The sequence below is a fragment of the Vicugna pacos genome, chromosome 5, assembly GCF_048564905.1.
Source record: "Vicugna pacos chromosome 5, VicPac4, whole genome shotgun sequence".
NCBI classification, from domain to species: Eukaryota; Metazoa; Chordata; class Mammalia; order Artiodactyla; family Camelidae; genus Vicugna; species Vicugna pacos.
Window position 1 is genome coordinate 20466298 of NC_132991.1, and position 27565 is coordinate 20493862.

At 34.5% G+C, this 27565-nt stretch overlaps 1 protein-coding gene across 1 annotated transcript in view; it reads right to left on the reverse strand.

Annotated features, from left to right (window-relative positions):
• Positions 1-27565, reverse strand: part of LOC140696538 (low-density lipoprotein receptor-related protein 1B-like) — a 298018-nt gene that overhangs the window by 80254 nt on the left and 190199 nt on the right. Inside the window, exon 23 of the mRNA XM_072962066.1 lies at positions 16838-16987. Within this exon, the coding sequence (XP_072818167.1) occupies positions 16838-16987 (150 nt within the window). The remainder of the gene's footprint in view (positions 1-16837; positions 16988-27565) is intronic.

Below are 27565 nucleotides of genomic sequence, written 5' to 3' on the forward strand. Positions count from 1 at the left end.
AGGGCTGGGAAGAACAGCACTGGTATCATCAACTGACAGAATGCCTGTGAGTGCAAGTGAAGAGTAATGTGTAAACCATCCGACTCAGAAATGCTACAGCTAAAACTGTACTCTAAGCTCTGCAAATAAATAGTTACAGGGATAGTCATTACAATATCTATAATTAAAAAAAACTTTAAATATTAAATGTTTATATACAAGTAATTATTTAAATAAAATATATTTAAGTATACAGTAGAATATTATGTAAACATTAAAATTATATTGTAGAAATGTTTACTGACCTAGAAATCAATGTTTACAACAAATTAAAAGTGAAAGGAAGTTGATATATAATTTTTAAAAAACATGTTACAAATTTTAACTTTTCTAAGTTTTTTTTTCTAAGTAAAGTTTTAAATCAGAGTTCTATGACAAAAATTTCTGATATCTTTAAATTTTATTATTCTATTCATTTTTAAATCATTTACTTAATTAATTATTAGTCAAGTAATACTCAATTTTGATTTCAATTAATTTAAATCATCTTTATAGTGTGCTTCTGGAGCAATTTTTTTCTTTTGATATTGTAAGAGAATCAACAAACTAGTATTTTATTCTGTTTGAACACACTGTATATTATAAGGTTCCAATATTTAAAAAATTGCTTCAAACGGCTGTTCTATCTTGGATAATTTATTGCTCTGTCCTTATTATTAAAATATGAATGTTGTTGTTGTAGTTACTACCCAACTCTTGACACTGCCAAATAATTAATACTGTAAAATTTACTGACTAGAAATATATATGTGGGTGTAAATATAAATATATTACTGGGGAAAAGGTTAAAAAACAAATACTGTCACAAATAAATGATCTTTGCTGCTCCCATTTGCCATGTTCCTGTCTTTTCCAAATAATTTACTATGATCTATCTATTCACTTGAAAATAAAAACATGTAAAACCTCCACATTATAGCACATTTCAGAGGGAAACATGGTCCATTTAAATAATGCTACCAAAATATTATGTCATTGCTACTCAATACTTTCAATTGAATTGAATGGGATAGCTGCCAGCTGGTGCACACTCTTGAACCAGAAAATAAAAATAAAATTGTTGTTTGCAAAGTGAGCATCATCTCATAATCCTTTATTTTATAGTCTATTAAATCATAAATGCTGTTTTAAATTTGAATCATAAAACACACAAAAATGCATGTGCTTTTCATAAAGAAACTCAGAACGAGCATCCTTACTTGATCACCTCATTCTCATAGATGGAAATCCACAAGATAAGAACTTAGTATATTAGAAATAAATCACAGTAAAATGTTCTTGAAGAAAGAATACAACTCTGAATTTCCAAAGTCATACAGTGACCATTATATTTGGGGTCTTAAGCAAAATGATAACTATTGATACATTGTTTTTTTAAGAAGAAAGTGGTAAGATGTAATTTTTGTCATTTTACACCAAGTATTTTCCAACTTTGGCTAGATTTCTCAGAATAAGAATTCCCTATGAAAAAATATGGATGTCACAACATCATGAGAGGAAAAAAATACATGAATGCCTAGATTTAATTTGCACAGAAATAATTTGGAGGTATCTTGGCTATTTCAAAAAAACAAAAACATGTTTCAAGGGGGCTGTCCAGATAAATTTTCAAATGATAGAATATGTTTAAATAATTTTGAAATTTTACTGATATTATATGTTATGGCTATTTTCTATAACCATGCAGCTTTTATGTATTCTGTCCATACAATGGAAATATAAGAAGTGTTCCAATTTAAGAAGTCTTGATAGCTTTGCCTCCACTTAAGGTAATATTAGAGATGAAGTCAGATCCACTCTTAACAAAAATGTTCTTCAAAACTGAAATCTTAGCAGTCCTTACAATGCCACAAGTATTATTCTTATCTTACTATTCCAGAAACCAAAGAGTCCTCTTGCAAAGGTTTCTGGGTCACCTATCTGTCCTTTTAAATCTCATCACATCTTTTAGGCAAAGCTCTTAATCTCTATTCCAAGATAACAGAGTCTTTTTTCCTCCCACATATAATCTTATTATGAGTCAATTTAGCACAAAATAATCTCATCACTGGCTTTTTGAGTACTGCCCATCTTTGAAACATCTGTATCCACACATACAGAACAATTATACCTAACAATTTAAAACCCTAAAAGGACAAAATTTCTTACAGGTGCACATAATTTATGGTCTCTTCTGTTTTCCCATACTACTTAAGATACTCCTTGAATGGTTATAGTTTAAATTATGGAACATAATTAATTAGAATTAAATTGATGCAAGCATTTATTTCAACTTTGTGCTGATACTGATTATGAAAAGGGAAAAAATAGAAAATTAGCTATTGACGTTCAAATACAAATTTTTATTTTTAATTTACCTAAGTCTAGGTTCATACATTCCCCTCCTCAAATCCTCTCTGATCAGATGCCACCTACCCATGTCTAATTTGGGTTGAACAAAACTGCCAAATACAATAACTGCTCCTTATCTGAGGTTTCACTTTCCATGGTTTCAGATACCCAAGGTCAACCAAGATCTGAAAATATTAAAAGAAATTCAAGAAATAATTCATATGTTTTAAATTGCACAGTGGTCTGAGAAGCATGAGGAAATCTTTGTGCAGTCCTATGGTAGTAGAGAATAACCTTCGTTTTGTTGGAGGTTTACAGGGACACCATGACCTAGCCCTCAAGGATGGCCGCAAGAATAAAGAAAGCCTGCAGGAGGAAGATTACAACAATCAACCACACCCCCTCCCTTGTTTTCCTTCACCCTCCCTTATTTTTTGTATAAAAGGAGCCTGTATTCTGACTAGAGGAGGATGGTTCTCCAAGACATTAGTCTGCCATCCTCTCGGTCTGCCGGCTTTTCGAATAAAGTCACTATTCCTTGCCTCAACACCTCGTCGCCCGATTTACTGCCCTGTCCTGCGGCGAGCAGAACGAGTTTGGACTCAGCAACGATTTCACTATTTCTTCTTTTCAAATAAAGAGCAAGACATGGGGAAATACAAAGTAATTATGTCTCTGCTCAGAAAAGGATGCATTTTCGAATTTATTACTTTTTTCATGCCATAAACATGAACAATGTAATTTTTTTCCTGAAAATGAGTCCAGAAAAGTTAACCTTTAGTAGTTTACAAAGGGGAAACAATCACTATCTAACGCTTTTAAAGTACAGTAAAGCTGAGATGATTTAATTATTCCAGTTATATTAATGAGACCATTCTCTGATCACTAATTATAATCTGGTTAAAAAAATAGTACTTGATGTACTTTGCAATTGGAGTATTTATCCATTCTGTTAGGTAATTAGCATTAAGAAGAGTAAAACGTATTGGAACACAGCAATTTAAGGTGACAAAAATTGCTGGATTAGAATCACAGATAGTCCTTTGGAGATTTCTCATAGTACTTTTAATGTAAATTTTGATGGGCTATTAGTTTTCATTAATGGTGGTTTGAGTACTTAGAGAAGACAACTATGTACTACACTCAGTGCTGGGCAAATTGCCTGGTTATATTTCATATATTACCGTTACTCTAATGAATAGTATTATAGCAATTAGAAGACTGATGGCTTAGAAAATTTAGGTGGATGTATTTGAAGTTCTTTGAACTAAGTGTCATTGCTCAATGTGCACTAAAAAGTAACGTCCCCTTTTAAAAAGTATAATTTGAGAGTAGAATCACTTTTAATATATAGCATAATTATAGTGCAACTAAAATAAACTGGTTTGTATATATCGAACCACAGACAGAAATGCAATAAAAATATAAAAATTAAATCACTGAATCTTGCTGAAAAGTAGTTGTAAACACGATTTAAGATCACTTGAATGCTTTTAAATGATGTGTTATTTGTCCAGCTTTTCATCGCTTGTATTTTCTTAATGAACATGCTTACGTAATTCAGGTATGAACATGACAATAATAATTATATAAATATCTATTATAATTGTGCTGATGATCATTCATATATCTAAGAGAATTAACAATTTTCAATCTCTGTGATAGCCAGAAACTGGAATTATTTTTCTGATCTGTTTTAAAGACTCTTAACTAAAAGAACCATTCTCAAGCATTATATTCTGTATTTCATGAATGCTTTCTACTGAGTAATATTTTATAAATGTATAACCTGGTGTCTAGAGATCATTCTCTCAAAAAAAAAGTCTATCTTTTTTAAAGAATATGTCAATAATTTTTCTAAATCTGGATAATTTTAACTGGCATAATATAATATCATAAACATATAAATCATTCAAGCTTTTAATTTTAGAACATGTGAAATTAAGCCAACAAACTAGAAGTTCTTCAAAGTTAAGTTTGTTTCAAATGACTATAATTATTTTCTTCATATGACTGATTTTATAGCTTATTATTTCTATAAACATTAACCATAACAGCTTGACATAATCATGTTTACTAGAAATTTCCCTTCTTTCTTATTAAAATGCATAATCATTAATAGCAAATTTGTATAAAGTAAATTGGAAATAAAGCAAAACACATGGGGCAGAACTAATTTCATCATCATTAAGAATTTCATACACATAAAAATTAAAAGCTTTCCTTGAGAGAAGTAAAGTTATCGGAGATTACTGCTTTTAGCTCATATTACATGCATAAGTTAACTATACATTCCTATTTTAGTAGATTACTTTAATGGCAGTAGTAAAATTACATGAAACATCAGGTTTTTTAAAAAACACAGCAAAAACTCCAAGGAAGAACAAAGTTAGTTGGATGCCTAATAGCACTAAAACAAAACAAAACAAAAAATTCTTCTAAAAACAAAAAATGTTTCAAAATACAGTCCAATTGTAAATTTGCATTTCCTATTTTATCTCTTGCTTAAACGTTCTTCCCTCAGACATCTGAATGACTCACTTCCTGCAGATTCTTGTTCAACTGTCATTTCCCAGTGAAAACTACCATGAACCCTGTATTTTAAATTGTCATTTTTCTCATTCCTTTCTTCCAACCCAACACTGTACTCCCCATTCTTATGCCCTGGTTGAATTTTCTCCATTAGTATTTTTACCACCTGACAAACTTTATTTCACTTGTTTATTTGCTAATACGGCTGACCCTTGGACAACTCGGTATTAGGGACACTAACCCTTCTCAAAGTTGAAAGTCTTGAGTAGAATTTATAGTCGGTCCTCTGACTCTGTGGTTCCTCCTTATCTGTGGTTCTGCATCCAAGGTTTCAACCAACTGCAGATCATGCTGTACTGTAGTATTTACATATAGATCATGTTGTATTTACTACTGGGAAAAAAAACCCACATAAGTGGACCCAGGCAGTTCAAATCCATGCTGTTCAAGGGTCAACTGTATACTGTTTTCCCACACTGGGAATACTGGCCCTTTAATGATGGAATTGTTACCTGCTTCATGCCCTGCTGTTTACCTAGCACCTAAATAGTATCTGGCTCAAAACAGTCACTTGATGAATTGTTGAATGGGTAAATAATCAACACTGGGAAAGGTAAGTGTGCTCTTGTATTATGATGCCATACAGAAGGATAAATAGAAGCATAAGAGAAGCAAATCTTGATGCTGTTTCATTAAGTTGCATTTACAAGAAAGAAACCAAATATGAAAGACATATACAGGCCCTCCCTTCTCGGCCACCCTATCTTTCACTCCAAGACAATTTCAAACCAGCAGCCTTTATGAATGCCAGGTATTCATTTTTATTTATTCATTTTTTTAAGGATTTCTATTTTAACCAAAATTTGTGATGATAAACCTACAGTTAAAATATCAGGCTTCATAAAGCTGACTGGTCACTGGGGATCAGAAGAAATAGTTTTGGTACAGAGCAGGCACTTTTGACATTTTGGGACAAATAGTCCCTTGTTATGGGGGACTCTGCTGTGCTGTGTAGGATGTTTACTAGTATCTCTGTTTTTCACCCGCTAGAATGCAAGTAGAAACCCTTTCTACCCAGCAGCTGTGATCTAAATGTCTTCAGACATTGACAAATATTCCCTAGTAGACAAAAATCACCTTGGGTTAAGAATCACTGGCACAGTGAGAAGAAATCTAACTTTGGAGGTAGACAGAACTATGTCAGAGTTCCAGCTTTGACCTTGGACCTCCCACATTGTTTTCAGCAGTAATACTGCAGTCATAGTACGTCCTTTGCAGGGTTACTGCATCTGTTAGCACTAAAGTATCAATTTAGAGAGTAGATGCTCTCTGAGCAATCATTATTGAGATAAAAGTGCAGCATAATGGCTAAAAGCATATGATTTATGAAATATATATGTCTATTTTTTAAATCAAAGAAATGCATACATATGATAAAAGCTGGAGCATTCTGTATAGGTTTTTTGAACCTAGTTATTTTCAATTAAAACATATTTTAGAGAATGGTTCCAATGTACAGATTTACCTCACTTTTAACAGTTGCCTAGTATTTCACTGTACATGAGTATTTCCTGATTAGCTAATCCTTTATAATACACATGTAAGATCCCCCCCAGACATTTCTAACTTCAAGTATCACTTCAAAGTTTATTCTTGCATACATCTCAGTGCATATACATCTTGGTGTAACTGTATCTACAAGACAAATTCCTGGGAAAAAACACATGCTTTAAAGACTAAGAATCATCAATTAGAAAGCTTGCTACACTACTTATTAACCAGGTAACACTGAGTGATTAATTTAGGCTAGCTGAACCTCGCCGGGGGCTCTGGATTAAGCTGTGTTAATGGTAGCTCTCTCAGGCGACTGCTGTGAGAATTACATGAGTTAGGATTTATAAATTAAATATTAGAATGCTTTTTTTAGACTATCAATTATTAGTATTAAAAAGAATAATGCTGTTAGGCCCAGCTGTGAGAGACTACCTTTAAGATCCTAAAATATTCCAAACATCAAAGTTTTTGTTTTATTCTGGAACTCTATTACTTGTGTGTGTTTTGGAGTATTTTTTTTTCCCTTTCCTTCCTCTTCATTTAAGCTGTTTAGTTCTTTTGAGAATAAACATAATCCAATATAATCCTTCTTTTCTTACATTTCTATATACATATGTGTACATAATATGTTGAGAACGACTGACTATATTTTACATTTATCATGTTATTAATTTCCTTCCCTTTTCACTTCAAATCCTGACATTCCAAAGTACTTTCTTTTTATATTTATTTCAGTATGTATTTAAATTGTACAGTTTATTTATGGTTGTGATCATTCTACGTAAACATTTGCCTGCTTCAAATGCAAATATATTTTGATCACTGTGGCCAATGTTTGGTGTGTAGGTGGTCGTTGTTTTATTTATTCATATATTCTACTGTTACTTATTGAAATGTACTCAGTGCAAAGCACCTTGCTGTGTGTCATGAATGATGCATATATGGGTAAAATGTGGTCTCGAATTATGGAGAAGTGAGACGTTCACTCATTACACAGAAGAATGTTCCACTGTATTAGGAAAACACAAAGGGGTTCAGAGGAGGGAAAAATTTCAAATCACTGAGGGTTAGTTGAAGTTGGCCTTGCAGGGTGGCATGTCACCCACTAGGGTAGCTGAGAAATATGGAAAGCAGTCAAGAAACAAGGGTTAGCAAGACAGACAGAAATAAGTAGGGCATAATCAGAGACAGGGCAACAGTTTGCCTGGATGTATTGCAACTGAGGGGAAGGGGAGGAGCAAGTGAAAAGCAGAGTGATGGCAGGGAAGGCTCTTCCTGGTAGTGGAAACAGCTCTTGACTTGAGTCAGAATCTCTGAGCCTGAGTCTCAGAGGACTAGGTTCCCACAAATTGTATTGACCTTCTTTCTTTATCTATCAAGTAGGATTAATAATGGTTTAGGTTTTAACAAGATGTATTGCCTCTTAGTTCCCTTATCTATAAGGTAAAATGAATAATGTTGGGGCAAATGACCTTTGGTGAATGAAAAGGAGAGAAAAAAATGAGCATTTCAGAGTAAGTTGTGAGTGCTTATGTCAAGCTTCTGAAATATCATGGCTAAGAAGGGGGTACCACAGCAGGTCTGAACCTAGCAGGTCTTAACAGTCTGGAGACTGGAGATAAGAAGAGTGAACAGAAGTGAAGGAACTGTTGAAGGAGCCCAAACAGTGTTGGTAAGTCCCTAACTCAGCTGTGAAGGGAAAACAAACAACAAAGCAAATATAAGACAAGACACAATAAATCTCCTAGAAGAAAACATAGACAAAATATTCTCTGATATAAATCTTAGCAATGTTCTCCCAGGGCAGTCTACCAAGGCAATAGAAATAAGAGCAAAAATAAACAAATGGGACCTAATTAAACTTAAAAGCTTTTACACAGCAAAGGAAGCCATAAGCAAAACAAAATGACAACCTATGGAATGGGAGAAAATATATGCAAAAGATGAGACTGACAAAGGCTTACATTTCAGAATATATAAACAGCTCATACACTTAGTAACAACAGCAACAAAAAACCCAATCCAAAAATGGGCAGAAGACCAATAAGCACATGAAAAAATGCTCAATGTCACTAATTATCAGAGAAATGCAAATCATAACTACAATGAGGTTTCACCTCACACAAGTCAGAATGGCCATTATTCAAAAATTCGTATGAGTGACAAATGCTGGAGAGGGTGTGGAGAAAAGGGAACCCTCCTACACTGCTGGTGGGAACGCATTTTGGTGCAGCCATTACGGAAAACAGTTATGGAGATTCCTCAAAAAACTAAAGACAGACTTACCATATAATCCAGCAATCCCACTCCTGGGTATGTATCTGGAGGGAAGTCTAATTCAAAAAGATGCATGCACCCCAATGTTCACAGCAGCACTATATAGAATAGCCAAGACATAGAAACAACCTAAATACCCATTGACAGATGAATAGATAAATAAGCTGTGGTACATTTATATATGGAACATGGAATACTACTTAGTCATAAAAAAGAATAAAATAACACCATTTGCAGCAACATGATGAAACTACAGATCATTATTCTAAGTGAAGTAAGCCAGAAAGAAAAAAAAAATCATATGCTGTCACTCATATGTGGAATCTAAAAAAAAGAAAAACGAAAAAAAAGGACACTATGAACTCATCTACAAAACAGAAACAGACGCAGACATAGTAAACAATCTTATGGTTACCAGGGAAAGGGGGTGTGAAGGGATAAATTTGTGAGTTTGAGATTTACTAATGTTAGCCACTATACATAAAAACAGATTTTAAAAAGTTTCTTCTGTATAGCACAGGGACCTATATTCAATATCTTATAAATATCTGTAATGAAAAAGAATATGAAAATAAATATATGTATGTATATGCAGGACTTGGACATTGTGCTTTACACCAGAAATTGACACATTGTAACTGACTATACTTCAATAAAAAATTTTAAAAATACAAAAAAGCAAATAAAGGGGCACACAAAACAAACAAAAAACAACAACAAAATAACTAACCAAACAAGCAAAAAAAACCCCTGGAAATCCAAGAAATGGCAGAATGGAGGGAGGATTAGAAGAAAGAAGAAAAGGAAAGAAGGGAGGGAAAGAGTCTCATAAGAAGTAAAGACTCCTTTGAAACTAAGCTTCAGCCTCTTTTCACATTCAGAGGGAGAGAAATAGTCAGGAAGGTTTGATTTAAAAAAAAAACCAAAAACCTGCACTTGACAACATATAAAGCGAACATGCCTTGTACAAAACAGGAAATGACTTCTTAAGGTGTACTACAGAAGTCAAGAACTTTCAGGTTATCAGATATGCCAATTTGTCATAAGAAAATAGCATACACAACCCTTTCAGACTAGATTTCAATGCAAGTCTGCAAGTGCTCAGTCTCAGGGTCTTAATGAGACTAAATGCACCCGGCTCACAGCCTGTCACTTGCCATCATTTATAATGTTCCATAGATGCCATGACAACTTGCCATAATAATTTATCTTAGGAAGTAAAGTAGAAAAACAGGGTTTTGATGATTTCTGCATGCCAATTTTACTGGGCTGTTGATTGTATACATGTATTTCAAATTTCTATCCTTATTTATAAAGTACATTATATATCTGAGAAAATTCACAAAAAGTGTGCAGAGTGCTAGATATGCTTTATTTTTAACAAATCCTAACATGTCATTACACCCAACAATAATTTGCTAAAAAGACAGATATAAATAAAAAAGGGTATTGTTGAGAAATCAGCCAAGAGCTTCAGAGTTAGTGTAGGTAAAGACTAATTTTTTTGCTATTAAGCTTAGAATTTTTTTTTTCAGTCAGCAGAGAGACAAGATGATTGTACTTTGTTGTAGAAATTCCAGTGGGAACACTCAAAATTCAGTCCCCAACAGTGTTAACACTGTATTCATTCTCAAGCAAATAAATATGACCTTCTCTGATATTCAGATGGTTCTGGAAGCATTTCAACATGACAGCCTTGGCTTTCCATGGCAAACTACCCATGCACTGGACATCTTTATAGCACCTATTAAGATGACTTCAAATTTGTGAAGTGAGCCTATGAACAGTATGAACAAGTGTCTTTAAGGGTTACATTTAATAAAGCCTTTCAAGGGCTCCTTAAAAGGCAAATGATTGATTTATCTTGTTAACACTGATTTAAAATAAATGTGTTCATAACCAAATCAAGAGAAGCCAACTTTTTACTCATTATGGGGTTGAGTTTGTTTCTGATAAGAGACTGAAAATGGGCAAAGAACATGCCTTTTTCTCCTCCTTGATTGATCTTAACAGTACCCAAAATTCAATATCCTTCTAATATTTACATATTAAGCCTATTTCGGCAAATTGCTACTTGAAACAGATCAATAGTATAATATATTTAAACTGTGATTGATAACACAGAAAAATTCAACTGAGAGGGCTTAAGAATTCATAGAAATGTGTAATTAATTATTTTTGCCTTTACTGTGATTCAAAGTTCCTTTCATTTTAAAGAGAAGTTTGCTCATTTTTGTAAGTGATAAGATCAGATGGATGCTGAAGGCAGTTATTTAGATATTTATAAAAAGTACCACTCTATTCTAAAACAAATAATTTAAGCAATCCTATGTTGAAAATATCCATCAAATTTTTAACAAAAAGTCAAAATGGAATAATTTCCCCCAACTTTTAAAACAGATTAATATGAGCTCTGATTTACATAACTTCACACATTAAATTTTATTTTTTGGCCCCAATTTTTATTGTCTCCCTTGTGTTACCTCAACTTAGATAATGGTTTATTTTAAACTATTTCCTGCATGCTAGATCAACACATTAGTGGCAAAATAATACAAGGTTTGTAAGATTTTGTAGTTGATATGGACAAAGCTCATATTTTTGTAGACTTGAAAATGAAGGCCTAGAGTTCAACAGTTTCTCAAGATCCACAGCTGGTTAGTGAATAGTCGGACAGGAATCTAAACTCACACTTCAACAGACAAAATAACTTTAGTGACCTCTAAGGTCACATTTAATTCTAAAAATCTGTGATTTAATCACACAATGAAGGCTACATATACACACATCCCTTGACATTCAAGAAGACTGTGCTATGTTAACTTTGTAATTCCTATCTATAAATACCATGGTAAACATAATTTCCAAAGATCATATAGTATCAGAAAACAAAAAACAGTAGATGTATACTCAACTCTCAGTGAGAATACTGTGTATGCAATGGGGTAGAACATGAGCTAATGAATACATAGCTCACAAGGTGTGAGTGTGGGATGGAGATTTAAATTCAAACTCAGAGCCCTCGTAGTGCCCGGGACTCAAACTCTTGCCATAGCCCAGCTTGACAGATTACCATGTGACATGTTTTAATGGACTATATGATCACTCATGATTAAGTAAGACGTTGATCGTTAAATCTACAAATGCCAAGGATTTTCTATACAGACACACCCATTTCAAGTTTGCTTGAATAATTCCTATATCCTCACTTCTATTTTAAATCTGTGTCCCGTTTGCCCCAGGTCTTCCCCGCCTCACCCTAAAAGTACAAAATACACGTAGGTGACCATCCTGCTGTTTCCTGAATCCCATCTTAATTTTCTCCAAATATTATTAAGCCTATTTCTGCCAGTACCTTTGTTGTAATTTGTATATTTTCTCTCAGTTCCATGAATTTATTTTTCTAACTTTCCCTTCAGTGTGAATTCCATATATACAGTCTGCTCTCAAACTACATACACCGACAGTCACAAGGAACAGTGTGCTAAATATAATCCACAAGTAACCCACAAGCCCGAACTTTAGTCAATAGTTTGAAGCTACTTCTTCTCATAAAGGCAGTTAACAGTGAATGGCAACGTGATTAACTTCTGATTACCTTGGTCTCCTGCAGGCATTAATGGTCAGGAAAATGCCAGAAGTTATGAGGAGAAGGTGCATAAAAACACAGAAAAAGTTCTATATCTGAAAACTAACTAATCAACAGTTGAATCCACCATGGTTGACTATACATTATTTCATAACATGAGCCACTTAAAAGCCATGTAAAGAAATGTTTCAGAGTAACCTTATTATATCATGAAACTGAAGAATATTCATAAAAGAAAATTCTTTTAGAAAGAACTAATAAAAATTCTCTAAGAAAAACAAGTAGTCAGTATAATTTTAGAGCTATTGGCTATTATATTTGAAGGCAGACACTACTGCATTTGTTAGCTCTGAGTTTTGGAAAAGATACTTGACAAAGTCACTCTTTAAAATGCGGAAGAATTGGATGTTCAAAATTACAGGCTAGTCAGCTTATATTTAGAAACAGGAAAGATGTTTTAGCTAGTTGGGGCTGTTCTAACAGAAATACCATAGATTGAGTGACTTAACAGATATGTATTCCTCACAGTTCTGGAGACTGGAAGTCCGAGAGCGGGATGCCAGCAATTCTTCACTATGTTCTCACATGGCAGAGAGAGAGGCAAGCTCTCTGGTCTCTTTTTAGAAGGACACTAATCCAATCATGGGAGCTCTAATGCCATCACCTAATGACCTCCCACCTTCCTCACAGCATCATATTAGAGCTTCAACATATGAATTTGGGGGAACACACATTCAGTCCATAGCAGAAGATGTTAAGAGTCGTCATCAAAGAGCTGCTGTATGCAGTATGTAAATCACTTCTGGCCATGCGACTCACTGGAGAAAAGGTAAAACACGGGAACCGCTGTATTCGAACCATTGTGAACTTAAAAAGACGTCTGACCTGGTGAACTATCAGAATCACCCGCGAAGATTTATTTTGATGTAACTGAAATACCTTTTATATTTTTTCCAAAACAAAGCATTTAAAAACACAACAAAAACTGAATAACAGATGAACAACTAAAGTAGTTTCTGTTTGTTCACATGGCATTCCTTCACTCTTCTCGACCACTCAACCTAAAATCTAAAATTTTATTCCTACCCCATGTATTTTTTAATCTCGTTTCCTTACTTTGTCTCATTTTTCTGCAAGTTTGATGAAGTCAGGATTCTCATCACCATCTACAGAGGGCCTAGGATATGGTAGGCACTAATGATATTTGTTGAAAGAATGAACGGGGTTGAGTATCCACTGCTGTCAGGGTGCAAGCTCTACATCTAGAAGTTACATTTCCTTATCAACAGTTGGACTCAAATAAGAGACTGGCCTCACATTCATATGTTCTTCATCTGATTTTACATCAGGCAGATGCAAGGTCTGCCCGAACAAGACCACCAAAGCTTGGTGGGAAGTTGCATGTCCTGTTCTCCAGGAAAGGAGCCCCTTCTCTGTAAACCGTACCAGCTCTACTCGATTATTAGTTTCTTCTACCAAGTTCCCTCTCATAGTCCAGCTGGGCATTCAGTTACCTAAACTCCATCCTCTTCCCTCAACAATTCAGTGTCACCAGTATACAAGATGATGGAACCAGAGGTGGTAACTAACTGGTGCCTCTGGGCTGAATCAAGCACACAAAGGATTGTTGTGATGGTATTTTTTGTTGTTGTTTGTTAATTTGCTTGCTTTGTATAGTGTCAACCCATACAGTATACTGACCTGTGTTGTATTTTTTAATGTGATTATCTGCTAACATTTCAAAACTGTGAGTTAAAAAAAAAAACACCTAGATATTTTGCTTCTCATGAAAAATGAATGATCCGGCACCACTGTTTAATGGTCTTTATGGCAAAACTAAGTGGAGCTGAGAGGTGTTCTACCTCCAGTGGAGCATCAGCTCTCTCCAGTTGTATCGCACTGCCTGCCCCTCCCAAGTCAGTCTAGATACTGAAGCCGAGACTCAGTTGCTGTTTATTATCCTCTTGGAGATACTGGGTTTTATTATATCTGACACACTTCACTATTCATGACTTGCCTCACTCTACTAAATAAGTATTTGGACTTGCGAATCTGTTCATAAATGAATGAGTTCTGTGGATGGAATGACATATGACCTAGTTATCTATTGTTTTGTAACTTGGTATCTTGAAACAATAAACATTTATTGTTTCCTGTGGATCAGAAATCTGGGAACCTCTATGTGGGTGGCTCCACTTTGGAGTCTCTCCTGAGGTTACTGTCATGCGCTGAGTTTGGATGTAGTCAGCTGAAATCTAGGCAGCAGGTTCTACTTTCAAGATGACTCACTCATATGGCTGTTGGCTGCAGGTCTGAGTTCCTTGATGCATGGACTTCTCCACTGGGTCATTTGTGTGACCTTGTAACATATCACTTGGCTTTGCCCAGAGTGGGGGACTCAAGAAAGAGGGCCCACGGAGGAAGCCTCTCCTTTCATGACCTCATCTCCAAAGTCACACACCATCAGATCTGCCTTATTTTATTTATTGGAATTAAGTCACTAAGTCCAGCCCACATTCAAGGGGAGGGAAACTCCACCTCTTGAAAGAAGTATCAATGTGCTTATGAAACTTAGATGTAGCAGTCTTGGTCTTTGGGCCCTAGACTTGGTTGAATCATCAAATAATTGCTTTATTTTAATCTAGGTATTATCAAGTATCTACTGCTTTACCTGATTTTAATGTTTCAAAGTTTTTTTTAAGTTTATTGTGTACATACTATTCTAAGTAAAACTGGGAACCCCAATGGGTTACATTTTATAAACTTTGAGGTTTAAAAAATTCCAAAATGTGTCCAAAGAGATAATTAACTCAATTCTAAGAAAACCACTCCTAAATTTTAGTGAAACACAAACTTTCAGCTAGTTATCATCCATTGCCCAGGCAGTTTGAGGGACTGGCATACACTGGTATATAACTGGTCACTTCATATTACAATTACTTCTTTGTTCCTGGATGTGCAATTTCAGTATCACTGTAGGAAAATTCCTTCTTCAACATTTGTAACTGTAATCATCAGCAATCCCCTGGATAGCGGTAAGGTTCTTCTTCTTCTTCTTCTTTTTTTTTTTAACTATTTTTTATTGCCTTTTTTATATGACTGTACTATTCAGCCCCAGCAGGAAGCAGGTCATCACCCTTCCTATCATCCCCAAAGAGAGAGAGCAGAGAGGTTCCGAAAGAAGAAGAGGGGGATCTGAACAGAAGGGCAAAGTCAGAGGCAAGCTGGGGATCTCTGTGAAGTAGAGGCTGCTGTTCCCCTTCCCTATGGGGATGTCCTTTACATTTTAATCTCTCAAACTGCAGATATATTCCAGATTCACGGGGCTGACACAATCTATGCATAGTTATTTCACCCAGACATCCTCTCTTCTACTTCATCAGGGAACAGGACTAACTGACTTTATTACTATTATTATTATTATTATTATTATTATTATTATTGTTATTATTTTGCTACAATGGCTTAACTGCTTCATTTTTTGAGATTTTGTTCACAGCACTGAGTTCTGTAAGTTGAGTACTCATTTCCTACTCACAGCAGGGTCGGCAGCAATCATGTTAGCAGAAATACATTTTTATAAAGCCTACATTTTTCTACGAGGCGATGAGTTTTATAGTATATAAAGTATGTGCAGTATAAAAATACAGTATATAAAGTATGTATGTATAAATATTCACTGAAAGTCAGTGACATCCCTGGTAATGTTATGACATATTTTTAACATGTTTTCTCTAACTTATTGGGTTCTTTGGCCACAGTATTTGCTAGTTTGAGTTGATTACACAAAGTATATTGGATTCAGTTTTTGAAAACATAATATGGGGTGTTGATTTGGAGATTGCTGCAGCTTACCAAAAACCATTTTCAGGATTTAAACTCTGCTATTTTTACTCAGGTGACCTAAAATATGTACAGATTCACATAAAACAAAATTTTCTTGTTAATTTGGCAAAGCTGGGTAATACAAAATAATCTCATTTTCTTACTTCCTTATGAATCAGTTATAAATAAATGCCTGCTCTAAAATTACTTGTCAGGTACAATCTTTGTGTGTGTGAAGAATTTTTTGTGGGAGAATAATTTCAATCATTGGTCAACAAAGCCTGTGGCCTTGTTTCTTCAATTATCTGTGAGGATCAAGCTATCATTTATAAGCAGAGACAAGATTTTATTTTATTTTGACGACTACACAAGGCCCTTGCACTTTAGAACACTGTAGCAGAACACAGAAAGTAATCACAAAACAACACTAGTCGCAGTAAGCCAGGAATCAATGATGGTAAAGTTAGTATTGCTAACAGCAGTAAGCCCCTGATCTGGATAATCTCATAAGTCTGTTTTCTAAGGTTAAAAGAAAAAGAAAAAGAAAAAACAAAACTCTCACAGAGATGTGCAATTGAAATGTACTTCTGGTGCTAATGGAGCAGGAACTTTTCCAAGCTTTTAACAGGTTAGAATTAATCAACCCTCAATCAATACGAAGCACCCCAGCTATAGAACCACCGCACTCACCCATGATGGTTAGGGCTGTAGCTTTTGTTAATTCTTCTTTCATCGACTCTATTACTTCTAAATTGCCTCCATCCAGGTTGCATCTATTTATGGTTCCATTTCCAGAACTGATCCAATAAAGCTTGTTTTCCACATAGTCTATTGATAGTCCTGTAATTAAATAATACAACTTAAACATAACAATAGCCACTTGGATTGTAATATTCACCTACCATTGGATTTGAGGGGAAAAATAAGTTGCCAGCTCAGATTCTGGTCTTTAAGATAAGATCTGGCTAACAGGGAAACAGACACATACTGCTTTAACTATGGGTAAAACGACACACTTACAGACACGGAATGGTTATCTCTGTTCATTATCGTAACACTCTTGTAACGTTGAAAAGAATGATTATTCCATTTTATAGATAAGGAAAATTATACCTAGAATAGTTAAGAAACCTTTGAGTCCACAGCCAGTGAGTGGACATTCCAGACATTTTAAGACAGTTTATGTTTCTAAATTGAATGAATTGAATTGAATTTTCTACTCTCTTCATTACATCACTTTGCCTGAGAAAGTTTTAATGTATAATATTCATTTGAGATACTAAATTTGTTAATGAAATTTCTAAGTTTGTCCTCTACTTTTAGTAACATTTACTTTAGGCAATTATAGATTTAATTTGGTGGTTTCAACACTTTTCAAGTAAATTCAAAGCTAGGAGAATTTCAACAATTAATAATTTCACTGAAGAATAGCAGCGAATTGGGCTCATTTAGGGGCTGCCATTGAGAAATAAGCCATAAGTAAACAAAACCAAAAATGTAAGATGATTGTTACAGAAACAATGGCACAGTGTATCACTATAGGTTAGCTTTAATATAGTTTATGGACAGTTTCTTACATTATACGAGTGTTGATGGTTTTCAAAGGTCTCAGGACATGCACATTTTGAGGGCCAAGGGTACACATCTACTTAATTATGGGCGTGCTTAGCAGGCTCAGGATCCACATGATAATATTAATTCTTTGGCTCCATGTTGGTCTTCTGGGACCCACTACTACTTGTGAAAAAGCACATGTGGGCATATATTCAGGCATTCAGTAAGTACACTATTTCTGGGATCTCCCTCCCAGAATGAAGTGAACAAACCACACACATACACACACACACACACACACACACACACAATCCCTCCCTACCAATAACACAAAACAAAACAAAACAAAAAACTCTAAGGTGAATAAAGGTAAGAAAGAAGAAGGAGAAAGGAAGGAAGGAACAGAAGAAGGAAACAAGTAAGAAAGGAAGACGACACTTGGAGGAAAAGCTGCATCAGTTCAAGTGCACTGAGACCGTGTTCAACAGAGCCCAGATATTTTCAACCACAGTTAGTCCCAGTCCAGAGAGTGGAACTGATTTATCAGACCAGTTTTAATCAAGTAGCCATAATAAAATATGTCTATATTACCAGCTATTTACTGATTTACTGGTATCTTTTCCTAATAAAAGTCTAGATAGTTCACCAGAAGAATCATAATGCATAAAATTAGACAGAGCAGGGATAAAGTTTTCAGATTTTTTTTTATAACCACGGTGGGTAATTGGCTTTAATTACTATGGGAAAATAATCAAACAAAAGTTATCACAATCTTATTTTATGATACAATATTTTCATGGTGAAAGTTATTCATTACACATTTTTTTTTTAAATGAGAGAAAGTCTGGTCATTCTGCAGGTACTTCCTAAGCCACCTTTATAATATCTTTTCTAGTATAAACAAATCCTGGTTTAGACCACTTAATTTTCAGAAGTGATCTATTTTACCTTCTACTTAGTTGACTATCTAAAGCACATAATTCCATCTTTAATGAGCAATGAAGCATATCTTTACTACAGATTTATGGTACAAAATATAATCCCAAACTTTGTTGCCATATTTTCAGCAAGAATCACATTAATAAGTAAATTTATCAAAAATTCCCTTTAAGAAAAGTTATCATACCCCTCTAGGTATTACAAATTCTCTCTCTCAATCAAGCTGAACCATCAGAGAGCTCTCCGCATTTTTAGATTGCTTGGGTTTTGTCTCTCTCTGAATATTTTGCTGAACCGAGCTTTGGCACTGTGCGCTTGGCTTAAATGAAAGATGCTGTAAGAAGGAGCCATAGGAAACCCACTGTTGTACTTCCCAGGATACAGTGTCTGAAATAATACATCACACCGTGACCTCTTTATACAAGGACCCATGGGAGAAATTTCTTTCAGGGCTCAGTGCAGAAAAAGCTTTATGTGGAAAATATAAAATTGTAACTGATCATATTTCTCTCTCTGCTGTGGCTGCAAAGAAACTGAAGAGTCAGATTTGCAACCTATCTCCAGCAATTGTAAAAGAATTGCATTTATACCACACACTCCATTCCTGGCTTCAACAGACTAATTTATTATTTTCCTTCACCTTGATTTTTAAAATCAGTTTGCTTATCCGCCCTGTCTTAGGGAATGTTTTTGTTTAAGTTGTCTCAATCTTTTCTTGAAAGAAAAGGGTACATACTGAATATGTTCAACTCCAAATAAATGTACCATCCCAGAATTTTCTCATCGACCTAAAACTGTGCAGTTTCTAGCCTAGAAGTTAGGTTGTGTGAAGCAGTTACACAGAGCAAGGAAGTTACAGAGTGTAGGTCAGAGCTCTCCAGTTTTTCCTACTCAACATCTTTGTTTCTGGACTGTGACTGCTGAGAGGAAAGGAGCCGTGTCTTAGTGAGGTTTTTATCTTCAGTGCCTGGCATGATGCCTACAGCAGAGAAGAAAATTTAGAAACACTGAATGAACAGGTTATTTAATGAAGTCCATTATGAAAATTATAAGTTGTCTTCAAGGAGTTCTGCCTAGTAAAGCTGAATTTTTAAATTTATTCTCCCACAAGAGAATTTTTAAATAGACTGCTTATACCCAAATATTATGATCATAGCAGATAAGGGCAGTGACTGAATAGGTCTACCTGGTATGGCTTAGATTTTTTACATCAATATTAATATGCAATAGTTCAGGATTAATAGCTTCAAGGTTCACAGGAAAAAAATAAAATTCCTATTTTAAGCTGCATAGGCATGTGATATGTCACTTAGTCACCTACATACATCTTCTCTCTTGTCAAATGTATTAGTTTAATCCTTGAATGTTCTTGAGTGTGTCTATTCCCAGGTGTATAAAAGAGAACTGAAATATTTGAAAACTCTTATTAAGAATTCAAGAAACTAGTGATATAGGTTTTAAATTCATATGAGTATGTTTAGATGTACATATTCATAGTTTATTAATATAAGTGTTTTCGTATCATAAGATTCTTAAGCTTTGTTATTATCCCATACTTAGATCTTAATAACACTGAATAATTGGTATCCATTTATTGAAATAATTTCTGGATCAGATCTCCATGCCAGTATTTCAAAAGATAAATCACTGAGCAAGAACCCATAGTGGTTTTGGTGCAACTGAAACTACTGAATGATTTTAGAATGCTAAGTTCCTAGCCATGAGAAAACAGATCAGATGTAAGCATGACACTATAAAGGTGCCCTGGAACCTATGCAAAGAAATATAATTATGTCTGTATGCGAAGATTCACAGAGTGGGTGACTAAGACTAAGAAATCTTCAAAAGGGCTGTAAGAGTGGTCTAAAGGATATACCATTAGTAACATGGAGTCATTTCTGCAAGGCATGCTTATTTATAAAATCATCTGGATCTGGTTATCAAAAGGGCAAATCTGATTCAATAACAGGTATATCAATGGAAGAAAAGTTATCATTTAAGTTGAAAGACCTTTATGAAAAGAAATATCTACCTTTTTATCTGTCTTTTCTATTACTGTAAACATGCAGAATTAATCCATATGCTTTGATTATAAAACTCATTATTTTCCTTAATGTATTATTTTCCTTAAACATTTTTATTTAAATCAGGTTATTTTAAAAAATTTAGACAATGTAACTTCCCAAAATTATGTAATTATTCAATTAACAGAAATATTCCACACATTGACATAAAAACCAACTACATAATATTTTCAAAAAATATAATGTAATATAACTATATTTTCCATATATCACTAAAAAAATTAAGTCCATTAAGTTTTACGCACTGCTACAATTAAGACTGAAAAGTTCATTTTTATGTGTCTCATGTCTTTTCTTTTTATATGACTTAAACTCAATATACCACGCAATGTGGAATTAAAATGTAAGTGCAAATACATAGGGAGAAACAAGGAATTTTAAAAATTAAGGCTTTCTAGAGATAGTAATTATTTAATATTTTTCCATCACTTGTCAAATTTCATTTCAAAATTTTCATTCCTGGCTCTGTATTATAATTACCTGGAAAGTTATTAAAAATACTGATCTTTGGGGCCCACTCTCAGAAATTCTAATTTAATTGGTTTATGATGGTCCCGGGCATAAGTATTTTTGAGAAATCTCTCCAGGTCATTTTAGAATCAAAAAATTAAAAAATTCCTTTTTAACAGTGCATATTTTTATAACCTTTTACATTTGAATATTTTAAAAGTTCAATGACGCCTTTTAAATTTTGCTGGAAAGTGTGTCATGATTAGATCTTTGGAGACAGAGGAATACTAAAGATGTAGATGGAGAAAAAGGCATGCTATGGATATTTAAATGTAGATGTAACTTCAGGGCCTCCAGACATGTATAAAACACAACACTGAAATCTTCTAAATATTTTCTGTGTAGTGCTACCTTTAGACAGCAGAACACAACTCCTTCTGTTTCTGGAATTGTGAAAGTTGTAGAAACTGACTATTAAAAATGCACACAAAATGGGGAAACAGCGCAAAGTTGCATCCCCTATTCTACCTGTAGAATAGTTACAATGTTTTGGATACTTCAAAATGGAGATCTTTTCAGAGTTCACCATAATGGGCCTGATGATTCCGGGGACAGAACCTTCTCTGAAACTTTGAACTTTGAGCTCCAAAGAAGCTTAGTTATTCCATGGGGAAGCAGAAAGGGATTCACTGCCTACTCAATATTAGGCTATCTCAAGAATGTTCTATTCCCCCTGAGAATACTTAGATTTTAAGTTAAAGAATAAATATCCTGAGGAAGCCCAAGTACTCTGTGCTCCATCCCTGGCTTCTCTCTGAAGTGAGCACAAATTCAAGGCGCCGCCCTCCAGCACCTTTTCCTGCTCAACACCTTTGTTCCTGGACTGTGACTGCTGAGAGGAAAGGAGCCAGGTCCTAGTGAGTCCGTGCATCGCTGGGTTCATCTGACAGAAGGCCAGGCAGCCTCTACCTGGCTACAACCTCACTTCACCATTGTGAAGTTGTAGTAAGAATAACTGCCTCATATAGTAATACCTGCCACAGACACACTCAATAAATGCTAGCTATCTATTACCAGTATAGGTTTTTGTATTTCTCTTTTGGGCTAAAATTTACAACCATCTCCCTGGTAATCCCTACGACTGATCATTTTGAGATAATTTAGTAATGAAAAATACTTAGATTGTGCACTTAATTTGTAATGCAGTCTTTTCTCAGCTATAAGGGTACATCAAAATTACAAGATTTGTTCTGTGAAGGCCAATAAAAGATATGCTTTATTCTGGGACAAAATATTTGCAAATCCACTTACTCATCAAAAGATTAGTATCAATGAAAGAATTCTCAGTGGAGGGTGGGTATAGTGGTGGTAAAGTGCTTGCTTAATGTGGGTTCAACTCCTAGTACCTCCATTAAAAAATAAAAATAAAATAATCAATGAAATTGTTTAAAAAAGAATTCTCAAAACTCAATAGTTAAAAAATTCAATTACAAAATGGGCAAAATAAATGAACCGATATCCCACAGAGGATATACAGATGGCAAATAAATCCATGAAAAAAGATGTTCAACATCATAGGAAAATGCAAATTAAAATGACAGTGACTATCACTACACACCTAAAAGAATGACTGCAATGAAAACAGTGACAGCAATAAATGCTGACAAGGATGCAGAAAAAAGCTACATCACTGACACATGGCTCGTAGGAATGTAAAATGGCATAGCTACTCTGGAAGACACCTGGGAAGTTTCTTATAAGACTCAGCATATCATTACCCCAAGTCCCAGCAACTGCACTCCTGGGAATTTATCCCAGAGAAATGAAAACATGGTGTAGTGAACAGCTGGAATCACTGCATTTCCTTGAACAGGAGGATGGTTAGATAAACTGTGGTATGTACATACATGGCACACTTCTCAGCCATAAAAACAAAAACGAAAAACTGATAAATATAACAATTTTGATGACTCACCAAGGATCTATGCTGAGTGGAAAACAGCCAATCCAAAGGTTACATACTGTATGATTCCATTTATGCAGCATTTAAAAATGACACAATTTTAGAAATAGACGGTGTGGGGAGGAAAGGGGAAGGAGGTGGTGGGTAGGAGGGAGTAGGTGTGGTTATAAGAGGGCAACAGGAATGACTGCTGTGATGTAAGAATTATTCAGTATCTAAACTTTCTTCCCCATCTCCCTCGTTTTCCTGCTTATCCTCAGAACTTGATTCTGTTTATTCAGTATCCTGACTGTGGTGTTGGATATAGGAACCTATACCTGATAAAACTGTGCAGATCTAAACACACAAACACACACAAATGAAGACAAATAAAACAGAATCTGAATTAGACTGATGAATTATATTAAGGTCACTAGCTGGGTGGTAATATTTTACTATAGTTTTACATAATATTCCAATTGGGGAAAATTACATCAAGTATACATGAAACCTCTCTGTACTACTTTTTACAATTGCATTCAATCTAAAATTATCTCTATAAAAATTTCAATTAAAAATGATTCCACAAAAAGTGGAGTCTGAAGGGGATCAGAAAATGACAGTCCAAAATATACCACTTATGGTTTGAAGATTATTTTGAGTTGAAGACAAGTAAAAAATAACAGACACCAAAAATAAAAGCTCTCTGACTTTTCTTTTTGCTAAAAACAGGCTTAGCCTCTTAATTACCAGAGATAAGTCCAGACTCTCACCAGCCCAGAGATAGCACTTGAGAGGAATGCGCTCAACAAAACTTACAAAAATGATTCTTATCTTAGTTTTCCTCCTGTATTTACCTACCCATAGTTTGCCTTCCTTGAAAGTCTAAACTGTTTTCCCTTTGTCTTGTTCATTTCTCTGAAAATGTATTGTTCTTTGGTTAAGACGCTATATAAGCACAAGTTCTAACCACCCCTTTGAGTTACTCATCAATGAATTTCTCCCGCAAGTCTGTGTGCTCAATGAGATAATAAACTCTGTCTTTCTCTTGTTAATTTGCCTTTTGTCAATCTAATTTTCAGGGCCCTAGGAAGGTAGAGGAAATAGTTTTTTTTTGGTTTTGATTTTTTTTCCTTCCACTGCAAGTATCTATACTGCCCTTATCTTAACTTGATCTAAATTATTCCTTGAAATCATCCTTTCTATTCACTTTAAGAAATCACCGATGTCAGACAGAGTCACAGAACTAAGCTAATTAGTGCTTTGTTGCTTATCGCATCAACTTAAGATTTCAGCATCTCTTCTATCCTCCCTCCAATAAATCATTTTATCTGGGAAAGTTTATTCTGTGTTTCAAGCTCTTGATGACTCGCCAAAGCGATGTGTCTTGTGAAAATAACACATGCAAAAGATGGAGGAAAACCAGAGTCAGGGACAGGTGATTTCTAGAAAAGTGTTTTGCTCTAAAAGAGCATTTTAAAAGCTTTAATACCTATAGTTTCACAATTTGCCAAAACTGTATTTTATAGCTTGATAGGTACAATAGAGCAAAATATTTTTAAAAGCACTCAATTGTGGCATTTGCATATTTTAAAACTATAGTTCCTGTCAATATAACCATAAATATTCACTTGTGTTAGTTTTTTTTACTTAGACATGCAGAACAGTTTAGCTCTTTTAGACATCTCATGACTTCGTGCTTTTTATGTCCATTTTTCCTTTCTACTAAGAATGAGGAATGCCCCTTCCCCTCCACCATAACTTAAAAACAAAAGTCTATGTTTTCTTCACCAATTTGCTTACAACTCATTCCTTTATTCCTCTTTCTTACAAAGAATTAGTTGTTTTCCTTATAATATCTACTTGTATTATCTTTATGGCATCTGGAAACAGTATTCATGAGTGATACTGGTTTTTGTTGCTGTTTAACTCTCCTTAAGATCTCAAATGGTTTATAATTTCTGCCTTTTGCCTTTATTGAACTATGACCTTGATAATGTGTCCCAGGTTTTATTTTCAGAGTCTGGCACTTAGTATCCACTACATAATCATTTTTAATAACCTTTTTAAAATACTTCATAACATTTGAAAGAATGAGTCATCAGATGAAAAAATGTAATGAATTTAAATTATTTGTGTGTATATGAATGTATGTAATTTTAATATTGGTTTGTGAATTCCTCTGGCCTTTCTGGTAACCTACTCTTACTGTTTCTTTTGGGGTGCACGGCTTTACATGTTGACTGAGTTTTAAACATAATAAAAGTGAATGTGCTGAGTAATAAGTGTATATAAATAATTTAACTGCATAATGTTGAGCAAGGAAACATATCCAGAAATCAGCTTTAAAGCTTATTTTTAAAAAGTGAGGTCCTTGACGTCTTTTGATGTGGTAAAAAGTATCTGTCAATGTTAACCATGAATAGATTTAAAAATTTGCACTATACAGTGTATGGGCTGGAATGATTAAGTACTAAAAAATAAATGGTAGGTTTCAAGAAGGTGCACTCGAAGTTTGAGTAAAATGATTTTTGGTTGGGATTACATGTAAAATGGAGAGAAAAACATCAAGAAAATAAAACAACATCAAGAAAATAAAATAAATAGTACACTAGATCCTTAAGAATAAGCCATGGAGGGTAATGCTGATTGACAAACTAAGATGCTTTATATGAGACTTAATGGATAAAATTCATAATATGTAAACATTTTAAACATGGAAATGGCTTTAAGTAGTAAATTAAAACCCCCTATTTTGGAAACTGCTCTAAGGACTTAAGATATCCAAGACTAAGCAATAAATCTTAATTGAGAATATTTAGTTCAACAATGGATAACTGGAATATTGATTTGTATTTAACAGAAACAAAATTATTTAGCCCAAACTGCCTGAAGGCTGCAATTACTTACTCTTCTGTGATCCACACTCATAAAATGCCAAGTTGGGTGTTTTGATAAGATTACGATGCATTTCTCTTTCAAGAATGTCACACACATGGATTTAAAAGCAAACAAAGGAAATCCAATGAATTAAAATATAAAAACTATTCCACGAACTAGAAATCCTAGTATATCAGCGACGTTACTGTTTAAAACTAGCATTTCAAGATTCAGAAATAATTCATTGTGAGGCATAATTGACACAGAGGTGAACTCAGTTCTTACATATCCCCGGTTGCTTAGAAAAGCTGACTGCAGTGTCCTAATTGGCCACACAATTCTCAGGCGTTTCCAAGCTCTAGGTTTTTCTTTCCCACTCTCCATGCTTGAAAGAGTACCAGTTTTATTCCCTGATCTTTCCTAGAGGTCAGGTAATCACTGTATGAAATCAGCCTCTCTGGGCAGAGCATGATCGTTAAGATTTGATACGGCTTTGGAAGGAGATAAACTTGGTTTTGAATCCCAGCTCTACTATTTATGACAAATAACTCATTTCTTTCAAACAAGCCTCAGTTTCTAAATATATAAAGGAAAAATAAGAAAGCCTTCCTGAAATGACTACTGTGAGATGATTAATGAAAAGCATTTTGCAAGCGCTTGACATAGTCTAACTACTTAACAAGTAATTGCTGTAACTGTGTTACTTTTGCTGCCAAAGTGAGGATGATTCCACGTCGTTACCATCTACCGTGGGCTGAGTGCATGCAAACACAAAGGTGTTAGCCTCACGGTGAGAAGACAGGTTCCATGGAAGGGGATAGGTAATCGCTGTTTCGAGCCGACACTTCTCAACCTCATCGGACAGAGTACTGTGATTTCTCTTTACACTGAGTGCAGTCATTTCTATTCAAGTTTTTACATACGTTCAAAACGTAATTTATAATCTAACAGTTAACATGCATACGGAGAAAATCAACTGAACAGCAGCTCCTCCTTTCCTAACTGTCTGATTTCCTTCATGGAAATGGTTTAGGGAATGCAGTGAGCAGGACAGACTCATCATAAAACATTTAATTACAATCATTTTCTGCAGGGCAAAATATTAGTTAATTTCAGTAAGGAAATAACACAGTAATAAATATCTCCATGTATATAAGTATCTCATAGATAGGACAATCATGTGTACCAACAAAAACAGGTTCGTACTTGTTCTTTTTTTTTTTCACTCATTCATACGTTCATTTAAAACGTACTGAAAATTCCATTGTAGAAATCGTCTCAGGGGAACAGTTCTAAAAGAATCTTGTAAAGGGGGATTATAATGGTATGAATTCTTAGAGTATCTCAAAGATTCTTCCATTATCAAATGTTTCCTTATGAGACTTAACCTTGATGCTACACAAAATAGCAGTTTAAATGTATACATAAACTGAAAAAAAAATTGTGTCCACTTATTTACAGCATGACTAAACTGTCCATAAAGAGAGGAAAACAGTAACAGCAAAAAATGAACTTTAGAAAAGCAAACACAATCATCTGAAATACTTGCCTATTTTGTATAAATTGGAA